The 15,831-nt window shown below is 48.9% G+C and overlaps 1 protein-coding gene across 11 annotated transcripts in view; it reads left to right on the top strand.

Moving 5' to 3' along the window:
* The first annotated feature begins 454 nt into the window (after positions 1 to 454).
* Positions 455 to 15,831, top strand: part of arid1b (AT rich interactive domain 1B (SWI1-like)) — a 96,534-nt gene continuing 81,157 nt past the window's right edge. For all 11 annotated transcript variants that reach the window (XM_036549231.1, XM_036549232.1, XM_036549233.1 and 8 more), the window contains exon 1: positions 455 to 2,041. In XM_036549231.1, coding sequence (XP_036405124.1) covers positions 731 to 2,041 — 1,311 coding nt within the window. In that variant the 5' untranslated portion in view covers positions 455 to 730. The remainder of the gene's footprint in view (positions 2,042 to 15,831) is intronic.

Genomic DNA, 15,831 nt, shown 5'->3' with positions numbered 1-15,831 from the left:
ATGCAACCCACTTTCACACCCCTGCGGCACGTGGTGGGGGTGACGGTCATTAGGAGCTGAATGGCTTAATTGCCTCGCATTCCACGCCGCAGTGACATTAATACGTCACTAAAGGCTGGAATATACTGTTGTCATGCTCCTTGTAGCAACGTCAGCCAGTGTGACAGGCATGCTCACTGCAATAATTCAGTGATAACCTAATTGTAGTGTTCTGAGTAGGAAATTTAATAGAGGATTCTCAAAGGAAATACTGTATTGCAGCTGAAACGCAAACAAGCGCTGGAAACAGCTGAAATTACATTGTAAGTTAATAGTGAACAATCGTATTTTGCGGAAGCATTCACGATTCTGAGTAACGTATGAAAATCCAGTCCGTATTTTTCAGATAACATGCGAGGCAGAAGTGGATAATAGTTGTTGAGCGCTCTGTCTAATGCCATGCTGGGCCAGAGAGGCTCCGGGAGACATGCATCTACCCATATCCGGGTTAGAGAGGAAGGGAGAAAAAGTTTCATTTAAACCAGGACAAAAACTTTAAATGTGAAATCAGACCTGAACAGCGCGCACTGTTGTTGGGCTTGTTCTTGCTTCCGATCTGAATTTTACGTTTGATTACAGATTTTGCTTGTTAAATTAAACTAAGCTGTGCTGCCCTCGTTCCTTTTTTTTGTTAGCGAGCTAGCTAGCTAGCTAGCTTGCCTGGAATATTGCCTGAAATGCTGACGTGATCATGGCCGCGCAAGTGGCACAAGCTCCAGCGACAACTAAAAACAAAAAATCGAATTTATCTAACAGCTTGGGACAGGATTTAAACTCTGGGAAACCGGGAGGAGGAACCGTACATGGATCCGGAGCAATGCTCGGGGCTGGAGACGGGACTGGCGTTAACGCTATGAATAATGTAGATCGCCACCACCAGCTGAATATGGCCAACATAGCGCGAGCTCCTTCGGCTGGGAACAGTTCGGATGCGCGAGACAAGGTGGAGGGGAGTAAGTCTGCACCTTTATCCTCCGCGAACGCGGGCATGTCTCTGGGCATGGAGACGGGTTTGATAGCGAATCATAAACTGAAAAATGCTGGCGGCGGAGATCCCCCTCCTTCGTCTCACCATCATCACCCAGCGCCGCAGCAGCAGCAACAGCAACCGTTCAATCAATTTCAACAGCATCATCAACGTCAAATTCAAAATAACATCAACAACGCGCAGCAATCGGCACAGGGAGAGGCTGCGAGTCGGCAGCATGGAGGTAAAGAGAACATTCTGGGAAACCAGTACGAGCGCCATCAGCCATTGCTAAATAAAAGTGAGGAGGAGGACCATCTTTGCAAAACGGGGGACCGGATGAGCGGTAGGTACGACCCCGCCAGCGTGGGACCAACGAACAACAACATCATTAACCAGGGCCTGGGTGCAGGGGGAAACGGCACTGTTTCTGAGTTTAATAGTTATTATGGCAATGCCAGAGGAGGGCCTTGCTTTGATCAACATGGCGGACAACAAAGCGCTGGGATGGGAATAATGCATTCTTCGGGACCCAACAATATGGATCCGGTGCAAAACTCAAACGAAGGGTACCACAACAGCCAGTACAACCTCTACCCGAACTACAGGCCCGGCTACGGCGGCGCGGGGTACGGTATGATGAGTCCTTCGAGGCAGGGCAGCAGCACGCTGTCGGGCCCAGGCGGTAGCAGTGGTTCCGCCAGCCTCAGCAAAGCCGCGATGGCTGCAGCCTCAGCCGCGGGTAGCGGCAACGTTGGGGGGTTCCAGAGGTTTCCAGGCCAGAGCCAGCATCCTTCGGGGGCTACCCCGACTTTAAACCAGCTACTGACGTCTCCGAGTCCCATGATGCGAGGTTATGGCAGCGGCTACCCAGATTACAATAATCCATCAGCTCAACAACAACAAGCGAGCATGGGGATGGGGAAAGACGCGACCTCCCAGTATGGATCTGCGGCTCACGCCTGGGGAGCACAACAAAGAAATCACCCGGCTATGAGTCCTGGAAATAACGGACAAGCTATCAACAGACCTCAGGTAAATGGCCAGATACATTTTTTTAAAACGATATAACTTGCGGTCATCTCCACCGGTCATTTTAACGTGTTGTGGTCGCAGCTCCACTTGTGGGTTTGTCGTGTGACTGCTCAGCATAATTTCCCCCACTGTCAACGTTATTTGCAAAAACACAATTCAAATGTGTCAGGTCTCTTATTGCACAGTTAATCGGGCTAAATGACCATCTACTTTGCAGCAGCCATTTGCTCAGATAGCTAGCTTGCTATATGCTTTAATTGTCTTGTATTTGATAGCAAAGTTGGAAGTTCTGTCCAAGGTGACTCGTATGTGGGATGTAGGTTACAAGCTAGCTACAAAACAAAAGCGAGTCGCTGGAGCCAGAAACCCCTCTCCGGAAAAATAGTGTGAAATATATCCGAGCGTATCGTTTAAAAAACCTTATATGTGGCTCTGATAGTCGGATAGCTCGTTAGCTAGCAGGCAAATATGAAAAGCCCCGTTTGCTAAACCGTGGAACATTCTCGCATTTAGACTGCAGTTGCTAGTCAAACTGCAAATGAAGGAATAAAAATGTGACGTGATGAATATTCATAAATTCGGTAGGCCTAGCTAACGTTAGCCGTGTCGCCGATCCTCTCAGTGCATGTCTAAAATGTATCTGCCCGGGATCATCGGACGGCAGATTGCACTCAGCCAGGTCGCTATAGCCTGGCTGTAAAATAACCCTTGAGACGGCGATCCGCAGGGCAGGTCAGCGCAGGAACCGGGGCTCGCCGCCCTGCCGCAGAAACGCGCCTGCACACCTGTCCGCGAGCGGAACTCTGCGTTTAATTCATTTTAATATCACAGCACCAGCTAAAAAAAAATCAGTCCACCAAATTTAGTCGCTGATTTTGAGATGAGAGAGGCCCGTTAGGAGGCGACGCGGCGGCACGGCGGTAGCATGCTAAGCGGGTTAGCCGCAGACGTGCAGCTCATTTTGCAGGTTTCGCATTTGAATTGTGGAGGTAAACTGGGCTGCATTAAACTCTCCAGACAGCTGCCTCCGAGTTGACATCTAATCTGCCATCTGATTGGCTCTCCCTCCCTCCACTGGGCATCCAGCACCGCTCATGTAAACACAAGCGCTGCGGAGCACAATGGCTCAAAGAAGAAAGATTCGCCTGCGTATCAGCTTCATTATGTATTGTTGTCAAGAGTTATCGTTTTACCAATACTAATACACGACTGAAATGACTGAAAAATATTATTTTGTTTTCATTTTTGTGTGTGTGTGTGTGTGTTTTTTTTTAATTTCAGTCCAGCTATTTATTGCACCGTTTAAAAAGTCAATTTTGACAGTGAATCCCCTCTCGGTTTTAGTGGGGATCTTTTTTGCCGAAGCGAACCTGGGGCCGGTTTTTCAGAATTATAAGATTATGAAAGAGTTGAAGTTACAGTCTTACAGGCCAACATCTTACTTTATTTAAGCTTAAGTACCTTTTACGTTTTTGGGGAAAAATCAATACATACGTGAAAATGGAGTCCTAAATGCGTAGTTGGACATACCAAGCACGCACCAGTGAATGGACCTGTGACTTTCACATGCCATTCCAGCTGAACTTTCCCTTGATTTCTCTTCCGCAAGTGCGGGATGCACGCATGTAGGCCTTGAGCAGTGACATTCGTAACAGCAATCGCTATCACACTGGAACATCATTGGTCTGATATTTAGAGATGGCAGTGCACCGGCAGTCAAAAATCATGACTGAAATCAGCCCGCTGTATTAAGAGCTGTGTGGCCCTTTTTAAGCAGAGAGGTGTGTTTGTGTGCGGGGTGCCTCTTCATTTGACGAGTGAATGCAGCAGGATTTCTGATATGCGGTTATGTACTATCAGTTTAATTACTTAATTGCAGCAAAGAGAAGAGGCATCAGAGTACACAGATAATTGAAAAAAAGCAAAGCGTAGTATTTTATTATTTCTTTGCAAATTCAGATTGACCTTTGATCTGCAGCCAAGCCACATTGTATTGATTAGCATCTTAATATTGTGCTGCTCCTGTTTTTTTTTTTTCAGTAGGCCTGGCAGAGTGATCGGTGGATCTGGTTTTCCAGTGTAAATCGTTGCATTTTGTGGGCTTTTAAAAAAAACTAAATATAGGCTTTTTATCCTCAAAAACAGAGGAAAAAACAACAGCACAGGAAGTGAAGTGCATATGGTTAAAATTGGAATTTGCATTCCCTTATATGGCCAGCTTTTGGTTCATGAATGAAATAAGTGTGAACATTTAAACATGCATCGGATTCCTTTGAAGTGACAGTTTTCTGCCTCTGTAATCTGTGTGTTCTGTGATTGAACTCATGAGGGCAGTTAGTTTATCTTAATTCCTGTCTGTCATTCCATGTTTTTTTTTTTATTTCTGCTGTACAAGGCAACAGTGTTCTTGAGTCTGCACTAGGCAAACATAATACAATTACAAATATATAGTTGTTTCATTTTTTGAGAAATGAACACATTATAGATCCCCGCTCATTCCCCTACACACCCTAAGAGCTTTCACACAGGTTCAGTGGCATACAGCATATTTCCAGTAGAGAATCAGTGCTAGAGCTATAGCATTGTAAGCGGCAGTGTAGTGTAGCATAGTGGTGAAGGGCTCGTAACCGAAAGGTTGGTTCAATTCACTACTGGGGCACTGCTGCTGTACCCTTGGGCAAGGTACTTAACCCACAGTTGCCTCAGTAAATATCCAGCTGTATAAATGGGTAACATTGTTTTAAAAAAAAATAAAATTAAAGTCACTCTGGATAAGAGTCTTCTAAACTGGCAAATGCCAGTAATATAATGTAATAATTGGACATGGAATAAAATCAAAAGAAAGAGATGGAGACGGCAATACTACTTCCATAAGTGTAAAATAATTATCAAATATTAAAATCAGTAAGTTAATAAAATTAACAGGCAAAGTAGTATAGATAGAAAAAACACAAAATATTTATAATAATAAATGTAAAGGTTTAAAGCAAGTCCGGCAAGTTTTGTTAGATTAGCTTTAAATCTTGAAACAGATCCCATATTCCCTTAAATCTTCCATCATTTTTTCGTACACAGTATGGTATCTTTTCTGGGGTGCTGTATGACATAACCCCATTCAGCCACTGTTATGAGGAAGGAGCATGTGTTCCATTCCAGATTTCCAGATTTCCATTTCATTGGGATACATTTTTTCCCAGCTGTAGCAGTCAGAAATTAAAAAAAAAAGAACTTATTTCATCCAGCGTTGTCGTTCCGTGTTCTTGCCATTGTTGTGCCTACTGAGGCGCCCTTTAAAATGTTGTAATACTTGATCAGTGTAAGATGTGGTCACAGTATTGGTGTCTTATTAAATATTGTAGTGTGCCCCGATTCGTGTTCAACCTTTGAGGTTTGTTGAGAATTTAGGTCCATACATTTGTGATGGCTGTCACGTCCCAGGTTCCTGGAGTTTCATGTACATTCATGCATTTCCCTCAAGAGTGACGAAAGAGTCATTTCAGTCTCTTGAGATTCTAGTGGCCTCTCAGCTGGATTGGTGAGTGTTACTCTGAGTCGTTTCGAGCTGGAACATGCGAGAAAGCAGCCGATGTTCTGTACTGGCCATTGCAATCTCTGGGACCCGGTTCTGAGGAAAATTTGATGAAACATTAATGGTTTAGAGTTAAGACATTAGCTCACAGGGAAGAAGCAAAAAAATGTGAGGGGGCTTGAGAAATTCTGCTCGGAGGAGTGAGCAAAAAGACTTCCTCAGAAGTTACTAAACATAGAGGGATACAGGAAGTGTAATCAGAGTGAAAGCAAAGTGCACTGCTCGGGAGCTGTTCCCAAGCCTGCATGCAGCTCATTGTGAAACACGCTGTTGGACTGTAGTAGGTGGCATAGAGTTAAATTGTCGTTTTTTTTTAAGACAATTCTGGCATTTTGTTTGTGAAATCAGCCTTTTGTTACAGTTTAACAAGGGTATGAAGAAATGTGGAGGCACACTGTTGCTAAATGCAGCATGTTTTAGCTGTGTGAGGGAAGGCCAGCGCGGTCTGGTCTGCAGGTCTGGGTCTAAATGCTGCCAGGTGTTCTCTCTCCCTCTCTCGTTTTTTTTTTGTAGGAAGCCTTCATTTGGAGAATCTGAGTTTTTGATTAAGATTTAATTCCCTTGGAGGGGAGTGGGTGGGCGGGTCGGCCAATCAGACGGTGTCCTCATCGGCTCCACTCCATATTGGGCAGGCAGTGCAGCATGGGATGCAAGAGCACTGGCCTCTGGACCAGGGGGTCATAGGTTTGAGTCCCGGACGGGACACTGCTGTGGTAAGTGGTGAAAGGGTGCCTGCTAAGCGAATAGGTAATGTAATGATGTTTAATGAATAAACTGCTGTGGGGAGGTGGGAGACACAGCAACACCAGACAATCATTTACTTCCCACAGTCAGCAGTGTGACTGCACTTTAACTGTTACCTCCCCAAACCGCTGGGTCCCGCGTCAGTGTTTCTGCCTTTCAGATCCTTCGTTTTCAGCCAGGTGTGCTTCAAAAGCAAAATATGTGTAAAAACAGTGCCTTCAGTTAGAAATGAGTTTCCTCTCCTGCTTGGCCAGTTACCAGAGACCGGGAGTGAAGAAATGGTTTCTGTTCCTGCTTGTGTCTCTCCTGTTTTTCCGTTAAGTGGAAGGAGCTCCTGGTAATGAAGGTTTCCTCTCATGTGTCGTCTTGGCATTGTTGCAGCTTTTCATTACTGTAGCCTCCTGGATTTAGGAAACACTCAGTGCTTCTGACGTAATCTTTAAAGATCAAGCCGAAGGAGGGTGAGAATTTGAACATTCATTATGGATAATAACAAATAAACCAACATTAAAAACCTGGGTAGATCGCTCGATATATGCTAACAGGTCATCCAATAAAACATTTCTGTTTTTAGTTTGTTAACAGGTGCTCTTATCCAGAGCAACTTGCATAGGTTACAATTTCATCCATGTTACTCATTTATTCAACTGGATATTTACTGAGGCAATTCTGGGTTAAGTACCTTGCCCAAAAATGCAGCAGCAGTGCCCCACTGGGGAATCAAACCAGCAACCTTTTGGTTTTGAGCCCGGCTCCTTACTACTATGCCACACTGCTGCCCGAGACAATAGCAGGGTTCATTTCCAGTGCTTGGTGAGGAAAGGCAATTCTGAGCTACAGTGATTGGTAGTTTAGTGTGTGGTGCGAGACTATAGAGGTGGGCTCATTCATGGTGTCTCCTGCACGATCCTGAAAAAAGAAGCACCCACATTTTTGAATTGGTAAAAGTGTTTTCAGTGAACCAAATTCAGTAAAAAGTAGTCATGTTAAAAAACACCAGCTCAATGTGTCACCACCTGCAGTTAAAAGACACACACACGCCATTACACCAAGTGACAGAACGGCAAAGGGCAAATGTCCATCACTGATTGGTCGAGTAGCCACTCGCTGACATGTCCCTGCTCATTCAGAGAGAACCTCTAAAAGCAGGTGCTGTTGCTGAGTTCAGTTTAAGGTGGAGGTTTTTGGCCCTCACTCAGTCCAGACAGTTCCAGCATGCATAGGGTGAGTACCCAGCATGCATAGGGTGAGTACCCAGGAAGCTGTTCTCAGCAGAAGCTCCGTTTTCGTTTTTTGCTTCGAATCTCTCCATTTGGCTCACTTATTTTTTTTCTGAATTGACACTTGAATGTGTTCATGCTACAGAATATTCACTTATCGTTCCTTGTGGACGTTTTGTGATCCACTAATGGTAGGTCTGTTTTCATCTCCGTGAAAGTGAAGGAAATATAATCATAACTTTGTGTTTATTGGAGTTTATTACATATTGCCTGACTGACCTGGCCATCTTTGATTTGCTTGATTGCTGTGTCATTTTGTAGCGACTGTGATTTTTGGTAGGTATAGCTAGCATTTATTTTTTAGAAGGGAACTGTACTCATCATGTGGTAACAGAGGCGTCTGGGTGAGCTTTACCCCCTAATGTGATTATACACAAGTTAACCTCCTGCTTCCCCATAACTCAGATATGGTGGGTTTTATTGTGAGAATTGATATTTCATGGTTTCTTCTCTCTATGAGCTTTGCTGCACATCACTCTGGGTATTTGACTTCACATCTTTTTGATGCAGGGGAATTTGTATGCATTCAGAGTTTTTGATATTCACTGTTGAAGCATATTGGGAGATATAGTACAGCTGCTGAATTTGGCTATGCACATTTGGCGTTTAGTGGTGGACAGAGGTTGTTTCTGATTGTGCCTTTCCTTTAGCTGGTATCCCTTATGTACCGAGGTGTTTCTGTCACTACTGTAATCCAGAGCAGTCTTCCTTTCATAAATTATTCTGGCTGTGATGATGAACCCACAGCCCCACTGGGAACATGGCCAGGATCTGCAGTGTGAGGGAGGTCTCTCCACACTCACCGGGATCTGCAGTGTGAGGGAGGTCTCTCCACACTCACCGGGATCTGCAGTGTGAGGGAGGTCTCTCAACACTCACCGGGATCTGCAGTGTGAGGGAGGTCTCTCCACACTCACCGGGATCTGCAGTGTGAGGGAGGTCTCTCCACACTCACCGGGATCTGCAGTGTGAGGGAGGTCTCTCAACACTCACCGGGATCTGCAGTGTGAGGGAGGTCTCTCCACACTCACCGGGATCTGCAGTGTGAGGGAGGTCTCTCCACACTCACCGGGATCTGCAGTGTGAGGGAGGTCTCTCCATACTCACCGGGATCTGCAGTGTGAGGGAGGTCTCTCCATACTCACCGGGATCTGCAGTGTGAGGGAGGTCTCTGAATTCTCACCAGGATCTGGGGTGTCAAGGAGGTCTCTCAACACTCACCGGGATCTGCAATGTGAGGGAGGTCTCTCCATTCTAACCTTCTGTTTTGGGACTCCATCCTGTTTCACTCCCCTGCTAATTAGGGGGAATGTTTAAACCGGCGGAGCCGTCAGATTGTCCCATGTTACCTGTGTTGCATGGAAGCATGCACAGGTTCGTCTCGGCCGGACGTTCACACCGTGCAGTAGCTGTTGCATTGCAGATCTTCCTGCGCTGTGCTCGGTGTTCCTGCAGGGGCCCTTTGCTGTGCTGGACACAGGCCTGTGCAGGTGGGCGTGGCACCGGAGCAGCTGAGGAGGGGAGGGCAGGCGTGCAGCTCCCATCCCTCCTGCTGCTGCTGCTGCTGCAGGGCCGTGTTCAAAGGCAACACACTGGGTCTGTGGAGCAGTCTGCAGAGCGCGAAAGGGCAGCATCTGAGTTACGTGTACAAGTGCACAGGGTAACCGGATAGATTAAGTAGATAGATAAGTTTTAGCTTTTGTGATCAATTCCCCCTCCCACCCGCCCCTTTTTTAAAAAAAACCTTCATGAATCATGCAGTGATACTCTCGCTCTCTCTCGCTCGCCCGCCCAGCCCTCGCTCGCCCTGGCAGTGAGCCAATGGCAGCCTCCCCCCGGTGACAGCGGCGCTGTGACCTTCACACATGTAGATTAGCCACGTGTGGCTGAACGGGAGCCTGCCAGTTCTGCTCCGCTTACCGCCGACACACCGGGTCTCAGCTCCGCTCTGCTTACCGCCGACGCACCGGGTCTCAGCTCCGCTCTGCTTACCAGGAACGCACTGGGTCTCAGCTCCGCTCTGCTTACCGCCGACGCACCGGGTCTCAGCTCCACTCTGCTTACTGCCAACGCACTGGGTCTCGGCTCTGCTTACCGCGAACGCACCGGGTCTCGGCTCTGCTTACCGCCAACACACCGGGTCTCAGCTCTGCTCCTCTTACCAGCAACGCACCGGGTCTCAGCTCCGCTCTGCTTCCCGCCAACACACCGGGTCTCAGCTCTGCTCCTCTTACCGCCAACAATGCAAGCGAGCTTTCAGACTCGCAGGCAAACTCCAGTCTGACATCTGACCCAGTGATGCACAGCTCAGAGCACGTGACCCGAAGCCACCCGCATGCCTGATTAAACCTCTGGAACAGTTTCTGTTCTTACTCATACCTTTTGGGTTTTGCTCTCCTCCCCCTTGCTTTCTGTAATCTCCTGTTGTACCTTTGACACGCCCGCCAGTGATGACCTCCTCCTGAAGTCCTCCAGTGTACAGGCCCACTGTAACTGTTTTCCATACTACAAGTCCCACAATGCACCAGGAGGCAGAGACCAAATGGAGGACGGATGCTCGTCCTGCTGCTATGAGCAGAGCGAGGTTTCCATTACCCTAGAAAGGCAATGGCATTGCAGTGTGGTCTCAGGAAGGTTGCATTCAGACACGTATGAATTGATGGTGTCGAGAGGCCTGAAGCGCCAGGGTGTGTAAAATTGGTTTGCTGTAGCTAATCTCTGATAGGTCCGTGTGCAGTGACTCTATGCTGCTGTCATGGTTAGGCTTCCTTGTGCCCTCCTGCCCATTGCCCTGGGGGGGGGGGGAGGGGAAATGGAGCCAGGCTCGTCCCACGCTGTACTGCCACCGTCCTAATGATCAACACGTTCCTCTCACCCATCCGCCCCCCCTCGCCGCCACCCCCGCCACGCTACGCAGGCACTGCCAGAGAGCCGAGGAGATGACCTACTTTCCGCTCAGACTGTGTGGCATGATGTTCTGCCTCTGAATGGCGTCGCTCTCTCTCGCTGGCGTTCACCTGGTACCCGGGGTCTCCCGTGACAACGTCGCGGTGCAGGTTATCGGAACCCCAGAGGCTGACCTGTATGCAAACAACGTGTGGGGAGATTAAATCCCAGTCACATAATTAATTTAGTTTTTTGTGTGGTGTAATTAGACAGAAAGACCCTGAGCTCTGTGGCTGTGCATCGTTATGCATCCTGCAGCTGATGGTTTTGGCGTTGTACATGCGGACGTTTTCGTCCGAGCGCCTGCAAAACCACACCCTTTTGCAGTAGATGTAGTATTCAGTCTGAAAATTCTTAGGCGTATAAACCTTAGACTATTCGGGGTTGCATTTTCCCTGGCAGTAGGTGGTGTAAAATAATCAAGTTTAATTATACCCTCTAACTGATCAAGTCTGCACTAATGCACAGTGCTCACAGCTCAGAGAAGCCCACCTGCATGAGCTCAGCAAAGCACCTGCTTCAGGTCAGCTATAACAATATTTGTCTATAATAAGTTTTTTTTTTTTTTTTTTTTTCCCCTGAGATATTCAGTGTCAGAGATATTCAGGTTGGTCAAAGTGACAATATCCTGAATTCATTTTCCCAATAATGATATTGTCAGTGTTCTCACCTTTGCACTCACCTTACTGGGAGCTTTTCTTTCCCCTACAGTCAGTTCAGCTGAATCGCAGCTTTCCGTCAGTTCAAGGCTAGAGAGAGAAAGGACCCAAGCAAAACACTGTCTCTCAGAAAACCTCATTTAAACCATTTAAAATAATGAAATAAAAATAGCTGGCGCTGACAAACAAGTCAGGGACAGAGCTGATGCTCCTTATAGATGAGGTTGTAGACGACATGGCTGCCGACATAGGATGAGTCTGAGGTACTCGGGGGTCAGACCGAGGGCCAGGGTACCCTCCCCTTATTGATACAGTCATTCTGTTTATCAGCTGTCTTAATGGATGTCTGTGTTTTGTTTCGAAATATCCGGCTTGATCTGTATTTGTGAATTTTAATTTAAGATTTTTTCACCCAGTTTCCTGCAGTCTCCAGCTGTACATTACACTCGTCCCACCCTGTAGATCACTGAGCATGTAGGTTCAGCTGGATACTGGATACACACACGGGCCTACGATGGCTATTTTCCTCGCTACAAATCCCACAGTGCACCAGGAGGCAGGCCCATACCTCTCAGTCGTCCCTGCTAATCCAGGGTTGTCAAGGGTGGAGCGACAAGGAGACTCTGGTGGACTTACTCACTTCTGTTCCACCAATGTGGGCTCTTGCTGATTGTTGGCAGAAGACAAGCGGGGCTCAGCCTGCACTTGAACAAGTGCTTTAGCTGTCTGAGCCACCCGGGAGCCCCATTTTTGGGAACCCTAATTTTATGTTAGTCGGATCATTATGATTTCTGTTCTCAGCTCTCATTGGCTATAGAAAAATTATTGTGCCACTTCGGCCAATGCAGTGTGCTTATAAGGCAGCCCCAACCCCCTGACAGACTGCCGTAATGCGAGGGGTCCAGCACACAGGACCGAATGCATTGCTAGGAGAACGTTTCCCGTGACCGGGATGCTGATTCTAAAGGGATCTGTATTGTCCAAACGAGGCATCGGGGTGGTTGACACAGATGGCTGGCTCGACGGGGCGAAACTGTAGGCCTGCATTAGAGCAGGGGAAACGAATGCATTAGGGGAAAAATGGAAACTCACAGATGTGGTTAGTGGGAATTTCTCAGAAGCAGCTCCACTTGAAGGGCCAGTCCGTGAAGAATAGCCGCTTTCCCACACTGTTTACTCACAGCTGTTAATTCTCTCTCTCGTTCCTCACGCGCTGTGGCTCCCGCTGGGCAGCAGTGTGTGGTAGTGGTGAAACGCAGGGCTTTAAACCCAGACACCGCCGGTTCCAGGTGGGGCGTAGCTGCACACCTGAGTGAGGTACGTAACCGAGCCGCTTCAGTACACACCCAGCTGTTATGAATGGGCCGCTCTGGGTTAGGGCTTCTGTTCAGAAAATTATGTAATGCAAAATGAATCTGGATCCTTTCTGTGGTTTTATTTCGTTATTTTTTTGTGAATGATCCAAGTACCCGCATGCCAGGGAAAGATTTGGGGGGTGGGGGGGGGGTAGATTCCTTCTACTGTCAGCTGAAGAGAGCAAAACCTTATGGCCCTCAGTCCCTGACGCATGTTTCTTCACACACTGCAGGCTCCCCTAAACCTGCTCTTTAACAGGGGTAACTCAGCCTTCGCGGTATCACATAAACCCTTACCTAAGCTCATTACACATGGCTAACTGCAAGGCTGCTCTGGCACCGGGTGACAGTTAGACTTTGTAAATGCAGCGTTGCGGGGCAGAGTATTGCAGCAGTGTTAGAGGAGAGCGTCAGAGGGCGTGCGTTTGATGCGTGTGTGTGGTGTCTTCACTGCTGCCATTCTCCGCACGCACTCGCTGGGACGCCCGTCGCTGTGCGGCGGGTCTGGAAGGGCTTCATTTTCCAGGCTGAGTTGGATTTGCTGAGGCTGGTAATTGAATCCTAATTTAGGCTAAGGAAGGAGGCCGTGTCCTGCTTTGCGATTGGCTGTCTGTGTTCTAGAATTGAAAGTGCAGGTCACATCCTGCTTTGTGATTGGCTGCCCTGCATTCTAGCAGGGAAAGTGCAAGTGAAGCAATGAAAGTTGGAATGCAGGGCACCATGGGAAATGGCCACCTGTAATGCAGCTCTGATCCCACAACGATGTGTCACCTGTACCAACGAGCACTGTGACTCCACACACACCTGAGGGCTTGCTTTTGAGGGACGGGACGGGATGGGGGGGGGGGGGTGCAGCATCACTGGGCTGCTCTGAGGATGCTGTTTAGCTGGGAGGCGTGTGGGAGGTGTGCTGTGAGGACAGCGCGTAGCTGTGGGAGGGGTGCTCTGACAGCGCGTAGCTGTGGGAGGGGTGCTCTGACAGCGTGTAGCTGTGGGAGGGGTGCTCTGACAGCGCGTAGCTGTGGGAGGGGTGCTCTGAGGACAGCGCGTAGCTGTGGGAGGTGTGCTGTGAGGACAGCGTGTAGCTGTGGGAGGGGTGCTCTGACAGCGCGTAGCTGTGGGAGGGGTGCTCTGAGGACAGCGCGTAGCTGTGGGAGGGGTGCTCTGACAGCGCGTAGCTGTGGGAGGGGTGCTCTGACAGCGCGTAGCTGTGGGAGGTGTGCTCTGAGGACAGCGCGTAGCTGTGGGAGGGGTGCTCTGAGGACAGCGCGTAGCTGTGGGAGGGGTGCTCTGAGGACAGCGCGTAGCTGTGGGAGGGATGCTCTGACAGCGCGTAGCTGTGGGAGGGGTGCTCTGAGGACAGCGCGTAGCTGTGGGAGGGGTGCTCTGACAGCGCGTAGCTGTGGGAGGGGTGCTCTGAGGACAGCGCGTAGCTGTGGGAGGGGTGCTCTGAGGACAGCGCGTAGCTGTGGGAGGGGTGCTCTGAGGACAGCGCGTAGCTGTGGGAGGGGTGCTCTGAGGACAGCGCGTAGCTGTGGGGAGGGGTGCTCTGACAGCGTGTAGCTGTGGGGAGGGGTGCTCTGACAGCGCGTAGCTGTGGGAGGGGTGCTCTGAGGACAGCGCGTAGCTGTGGGAGGGGTGCTCTGAGGACAGCGCGTAGCTGTGGGGAGGTGTGCTCTGAGGACAGCGTGTAGCGGGCTGCCAGACGGGCCGTGTCCTCACCAGCGCTGGGTCCCGGGCCGATCCGCTTATGGCTCCTCTGGGAGACCCGTCTGGCGAATGCAGATGTTACAGATGTGACCCCGGGTCACCCCGCTGTGTCCTGGTGTGTGCTGGTGCGCCCTGCCCTGGCCCCGCCCCACCCTGGCCCCGCCCTCCCCCCTCGCCCAGATTCTCACTCAGTGAACTGGTCAGGAGTGTGTTCGGGGGGCTGGTGTTTGGATGTGCAGGGATCCAGAGCTGCTGGTTCAGAGGAGGAGGTGTCTGATTGGATCCTGCAGAGTCCATTTTAAGGACAGTCGTGCCAACAAATGATCCTCTCCTTTTCCCTGTAGTTCTGATAGATTTTTATATGTCCATTTTAATTTAAAGATGCTTGTTTTTCTCTTCTCACTGAGACATTGCGGGTTTGAGTCAGAGCTGCCATTTGCACGTTGTGAGCAGGAGTGGTAACGTGATTGGCTCCCTCCCGCTGTGGTGGGCGGGGCGTGAGGCAGGCAGGGTTTCTGGGGTCACTGCTGCATTGTCACCCCTAGTGAGACTCCAGCCACCCGCGGGTTCGTGTTTGCTGTCAGAGAGAGAGGCGCTGCTCTGCTAATAAGTGCTAGCTCTCCTGCAGTATACCGCCTGACACGCAGCCTGAAAAGAGGCTGTTGTCCTCATGGGTGGGTATATCGTAGGACAGCACATGTCTGGGTCAGCATTTCCTGTGTGGGTACGGAGGGCGTGGTAGGTTGAGCAGGGCACAGCCAATCAGTGATTCTGAATTCGGTATTCAGTGTTTTTTTCCTTATTCCACGTTTGTCATTCACCTTTTGCAAACATCAGTGTAACAGGCATGCTGGGGACAGCAGACGTATTTTTAATGCATTTTGAGCAGCCATGTACCTGTCTATATTTTAGCGTTTGTCTGTAGCGTGTGTGTGTTGGAATGTTTCATGCTTTCCGCCCCTCATGCTGGACCTGTGGATTCAGCACCTGTGTTGATTCTGCTCCAGTGTTTCAGCTAGAGAGATGAGCTCTGCTCTGATTGGCTGATTACCAAAAAAATCTTAATGTGGAACTGTGCAGAGACTACTCTGGACTGCCCATGTCTTTGTGTGACCAACTCTCATAGCTGAATTTGATTTTTGGATTTATTTTTTTGTGGGGCGAGTTGGCTATTCCCCTTTAACTGTCTGTGTTTGAACTGCTTTAATGCAAGTATTGGGGATTCTTTCTCTCTGCCCTTAGAGCCAGCTAGAGAATTTAACAACAGTGTATAGCTTCATGTCTCGCATTGCATGATGGGAAAGGTTGAAGGATGAGGGAGAGACCAGTCTCTCCCCAGGGGAGCATTAGGGCTTTAGTGGCATCTTGCGGTGATTAGCACATAGGTGTTTCATTCTTCTTGGCATTTATTACAGTAAATAGATACTGTAATATATAAACACATTTAACGTTATGGTTTTATGAATACTTATGGCTCCCGTGAAGCACCGAGGAAGGAGGTTCCGTT

Source organism: Megalops cyprinoides, chromosome 17, assembly GCF_013368585.1.
Source record: "Megalops cyprinoides isolate fMegCyp1 chromosome 17, fMegCyp1.pri, whole genome shotgun sequence".
Lineage (NCBI taxonomy): Eukaryota > Metazoa > Chordata > Actinopteri > Elopiformes > Megalopidae > Megalops > Megalops cyprinoides.
The sequence above is the reverse complement of the archived record's forward strand: the minus strand, read 5'-3'. Positions and strand labels throughout refer to the sequence as shown.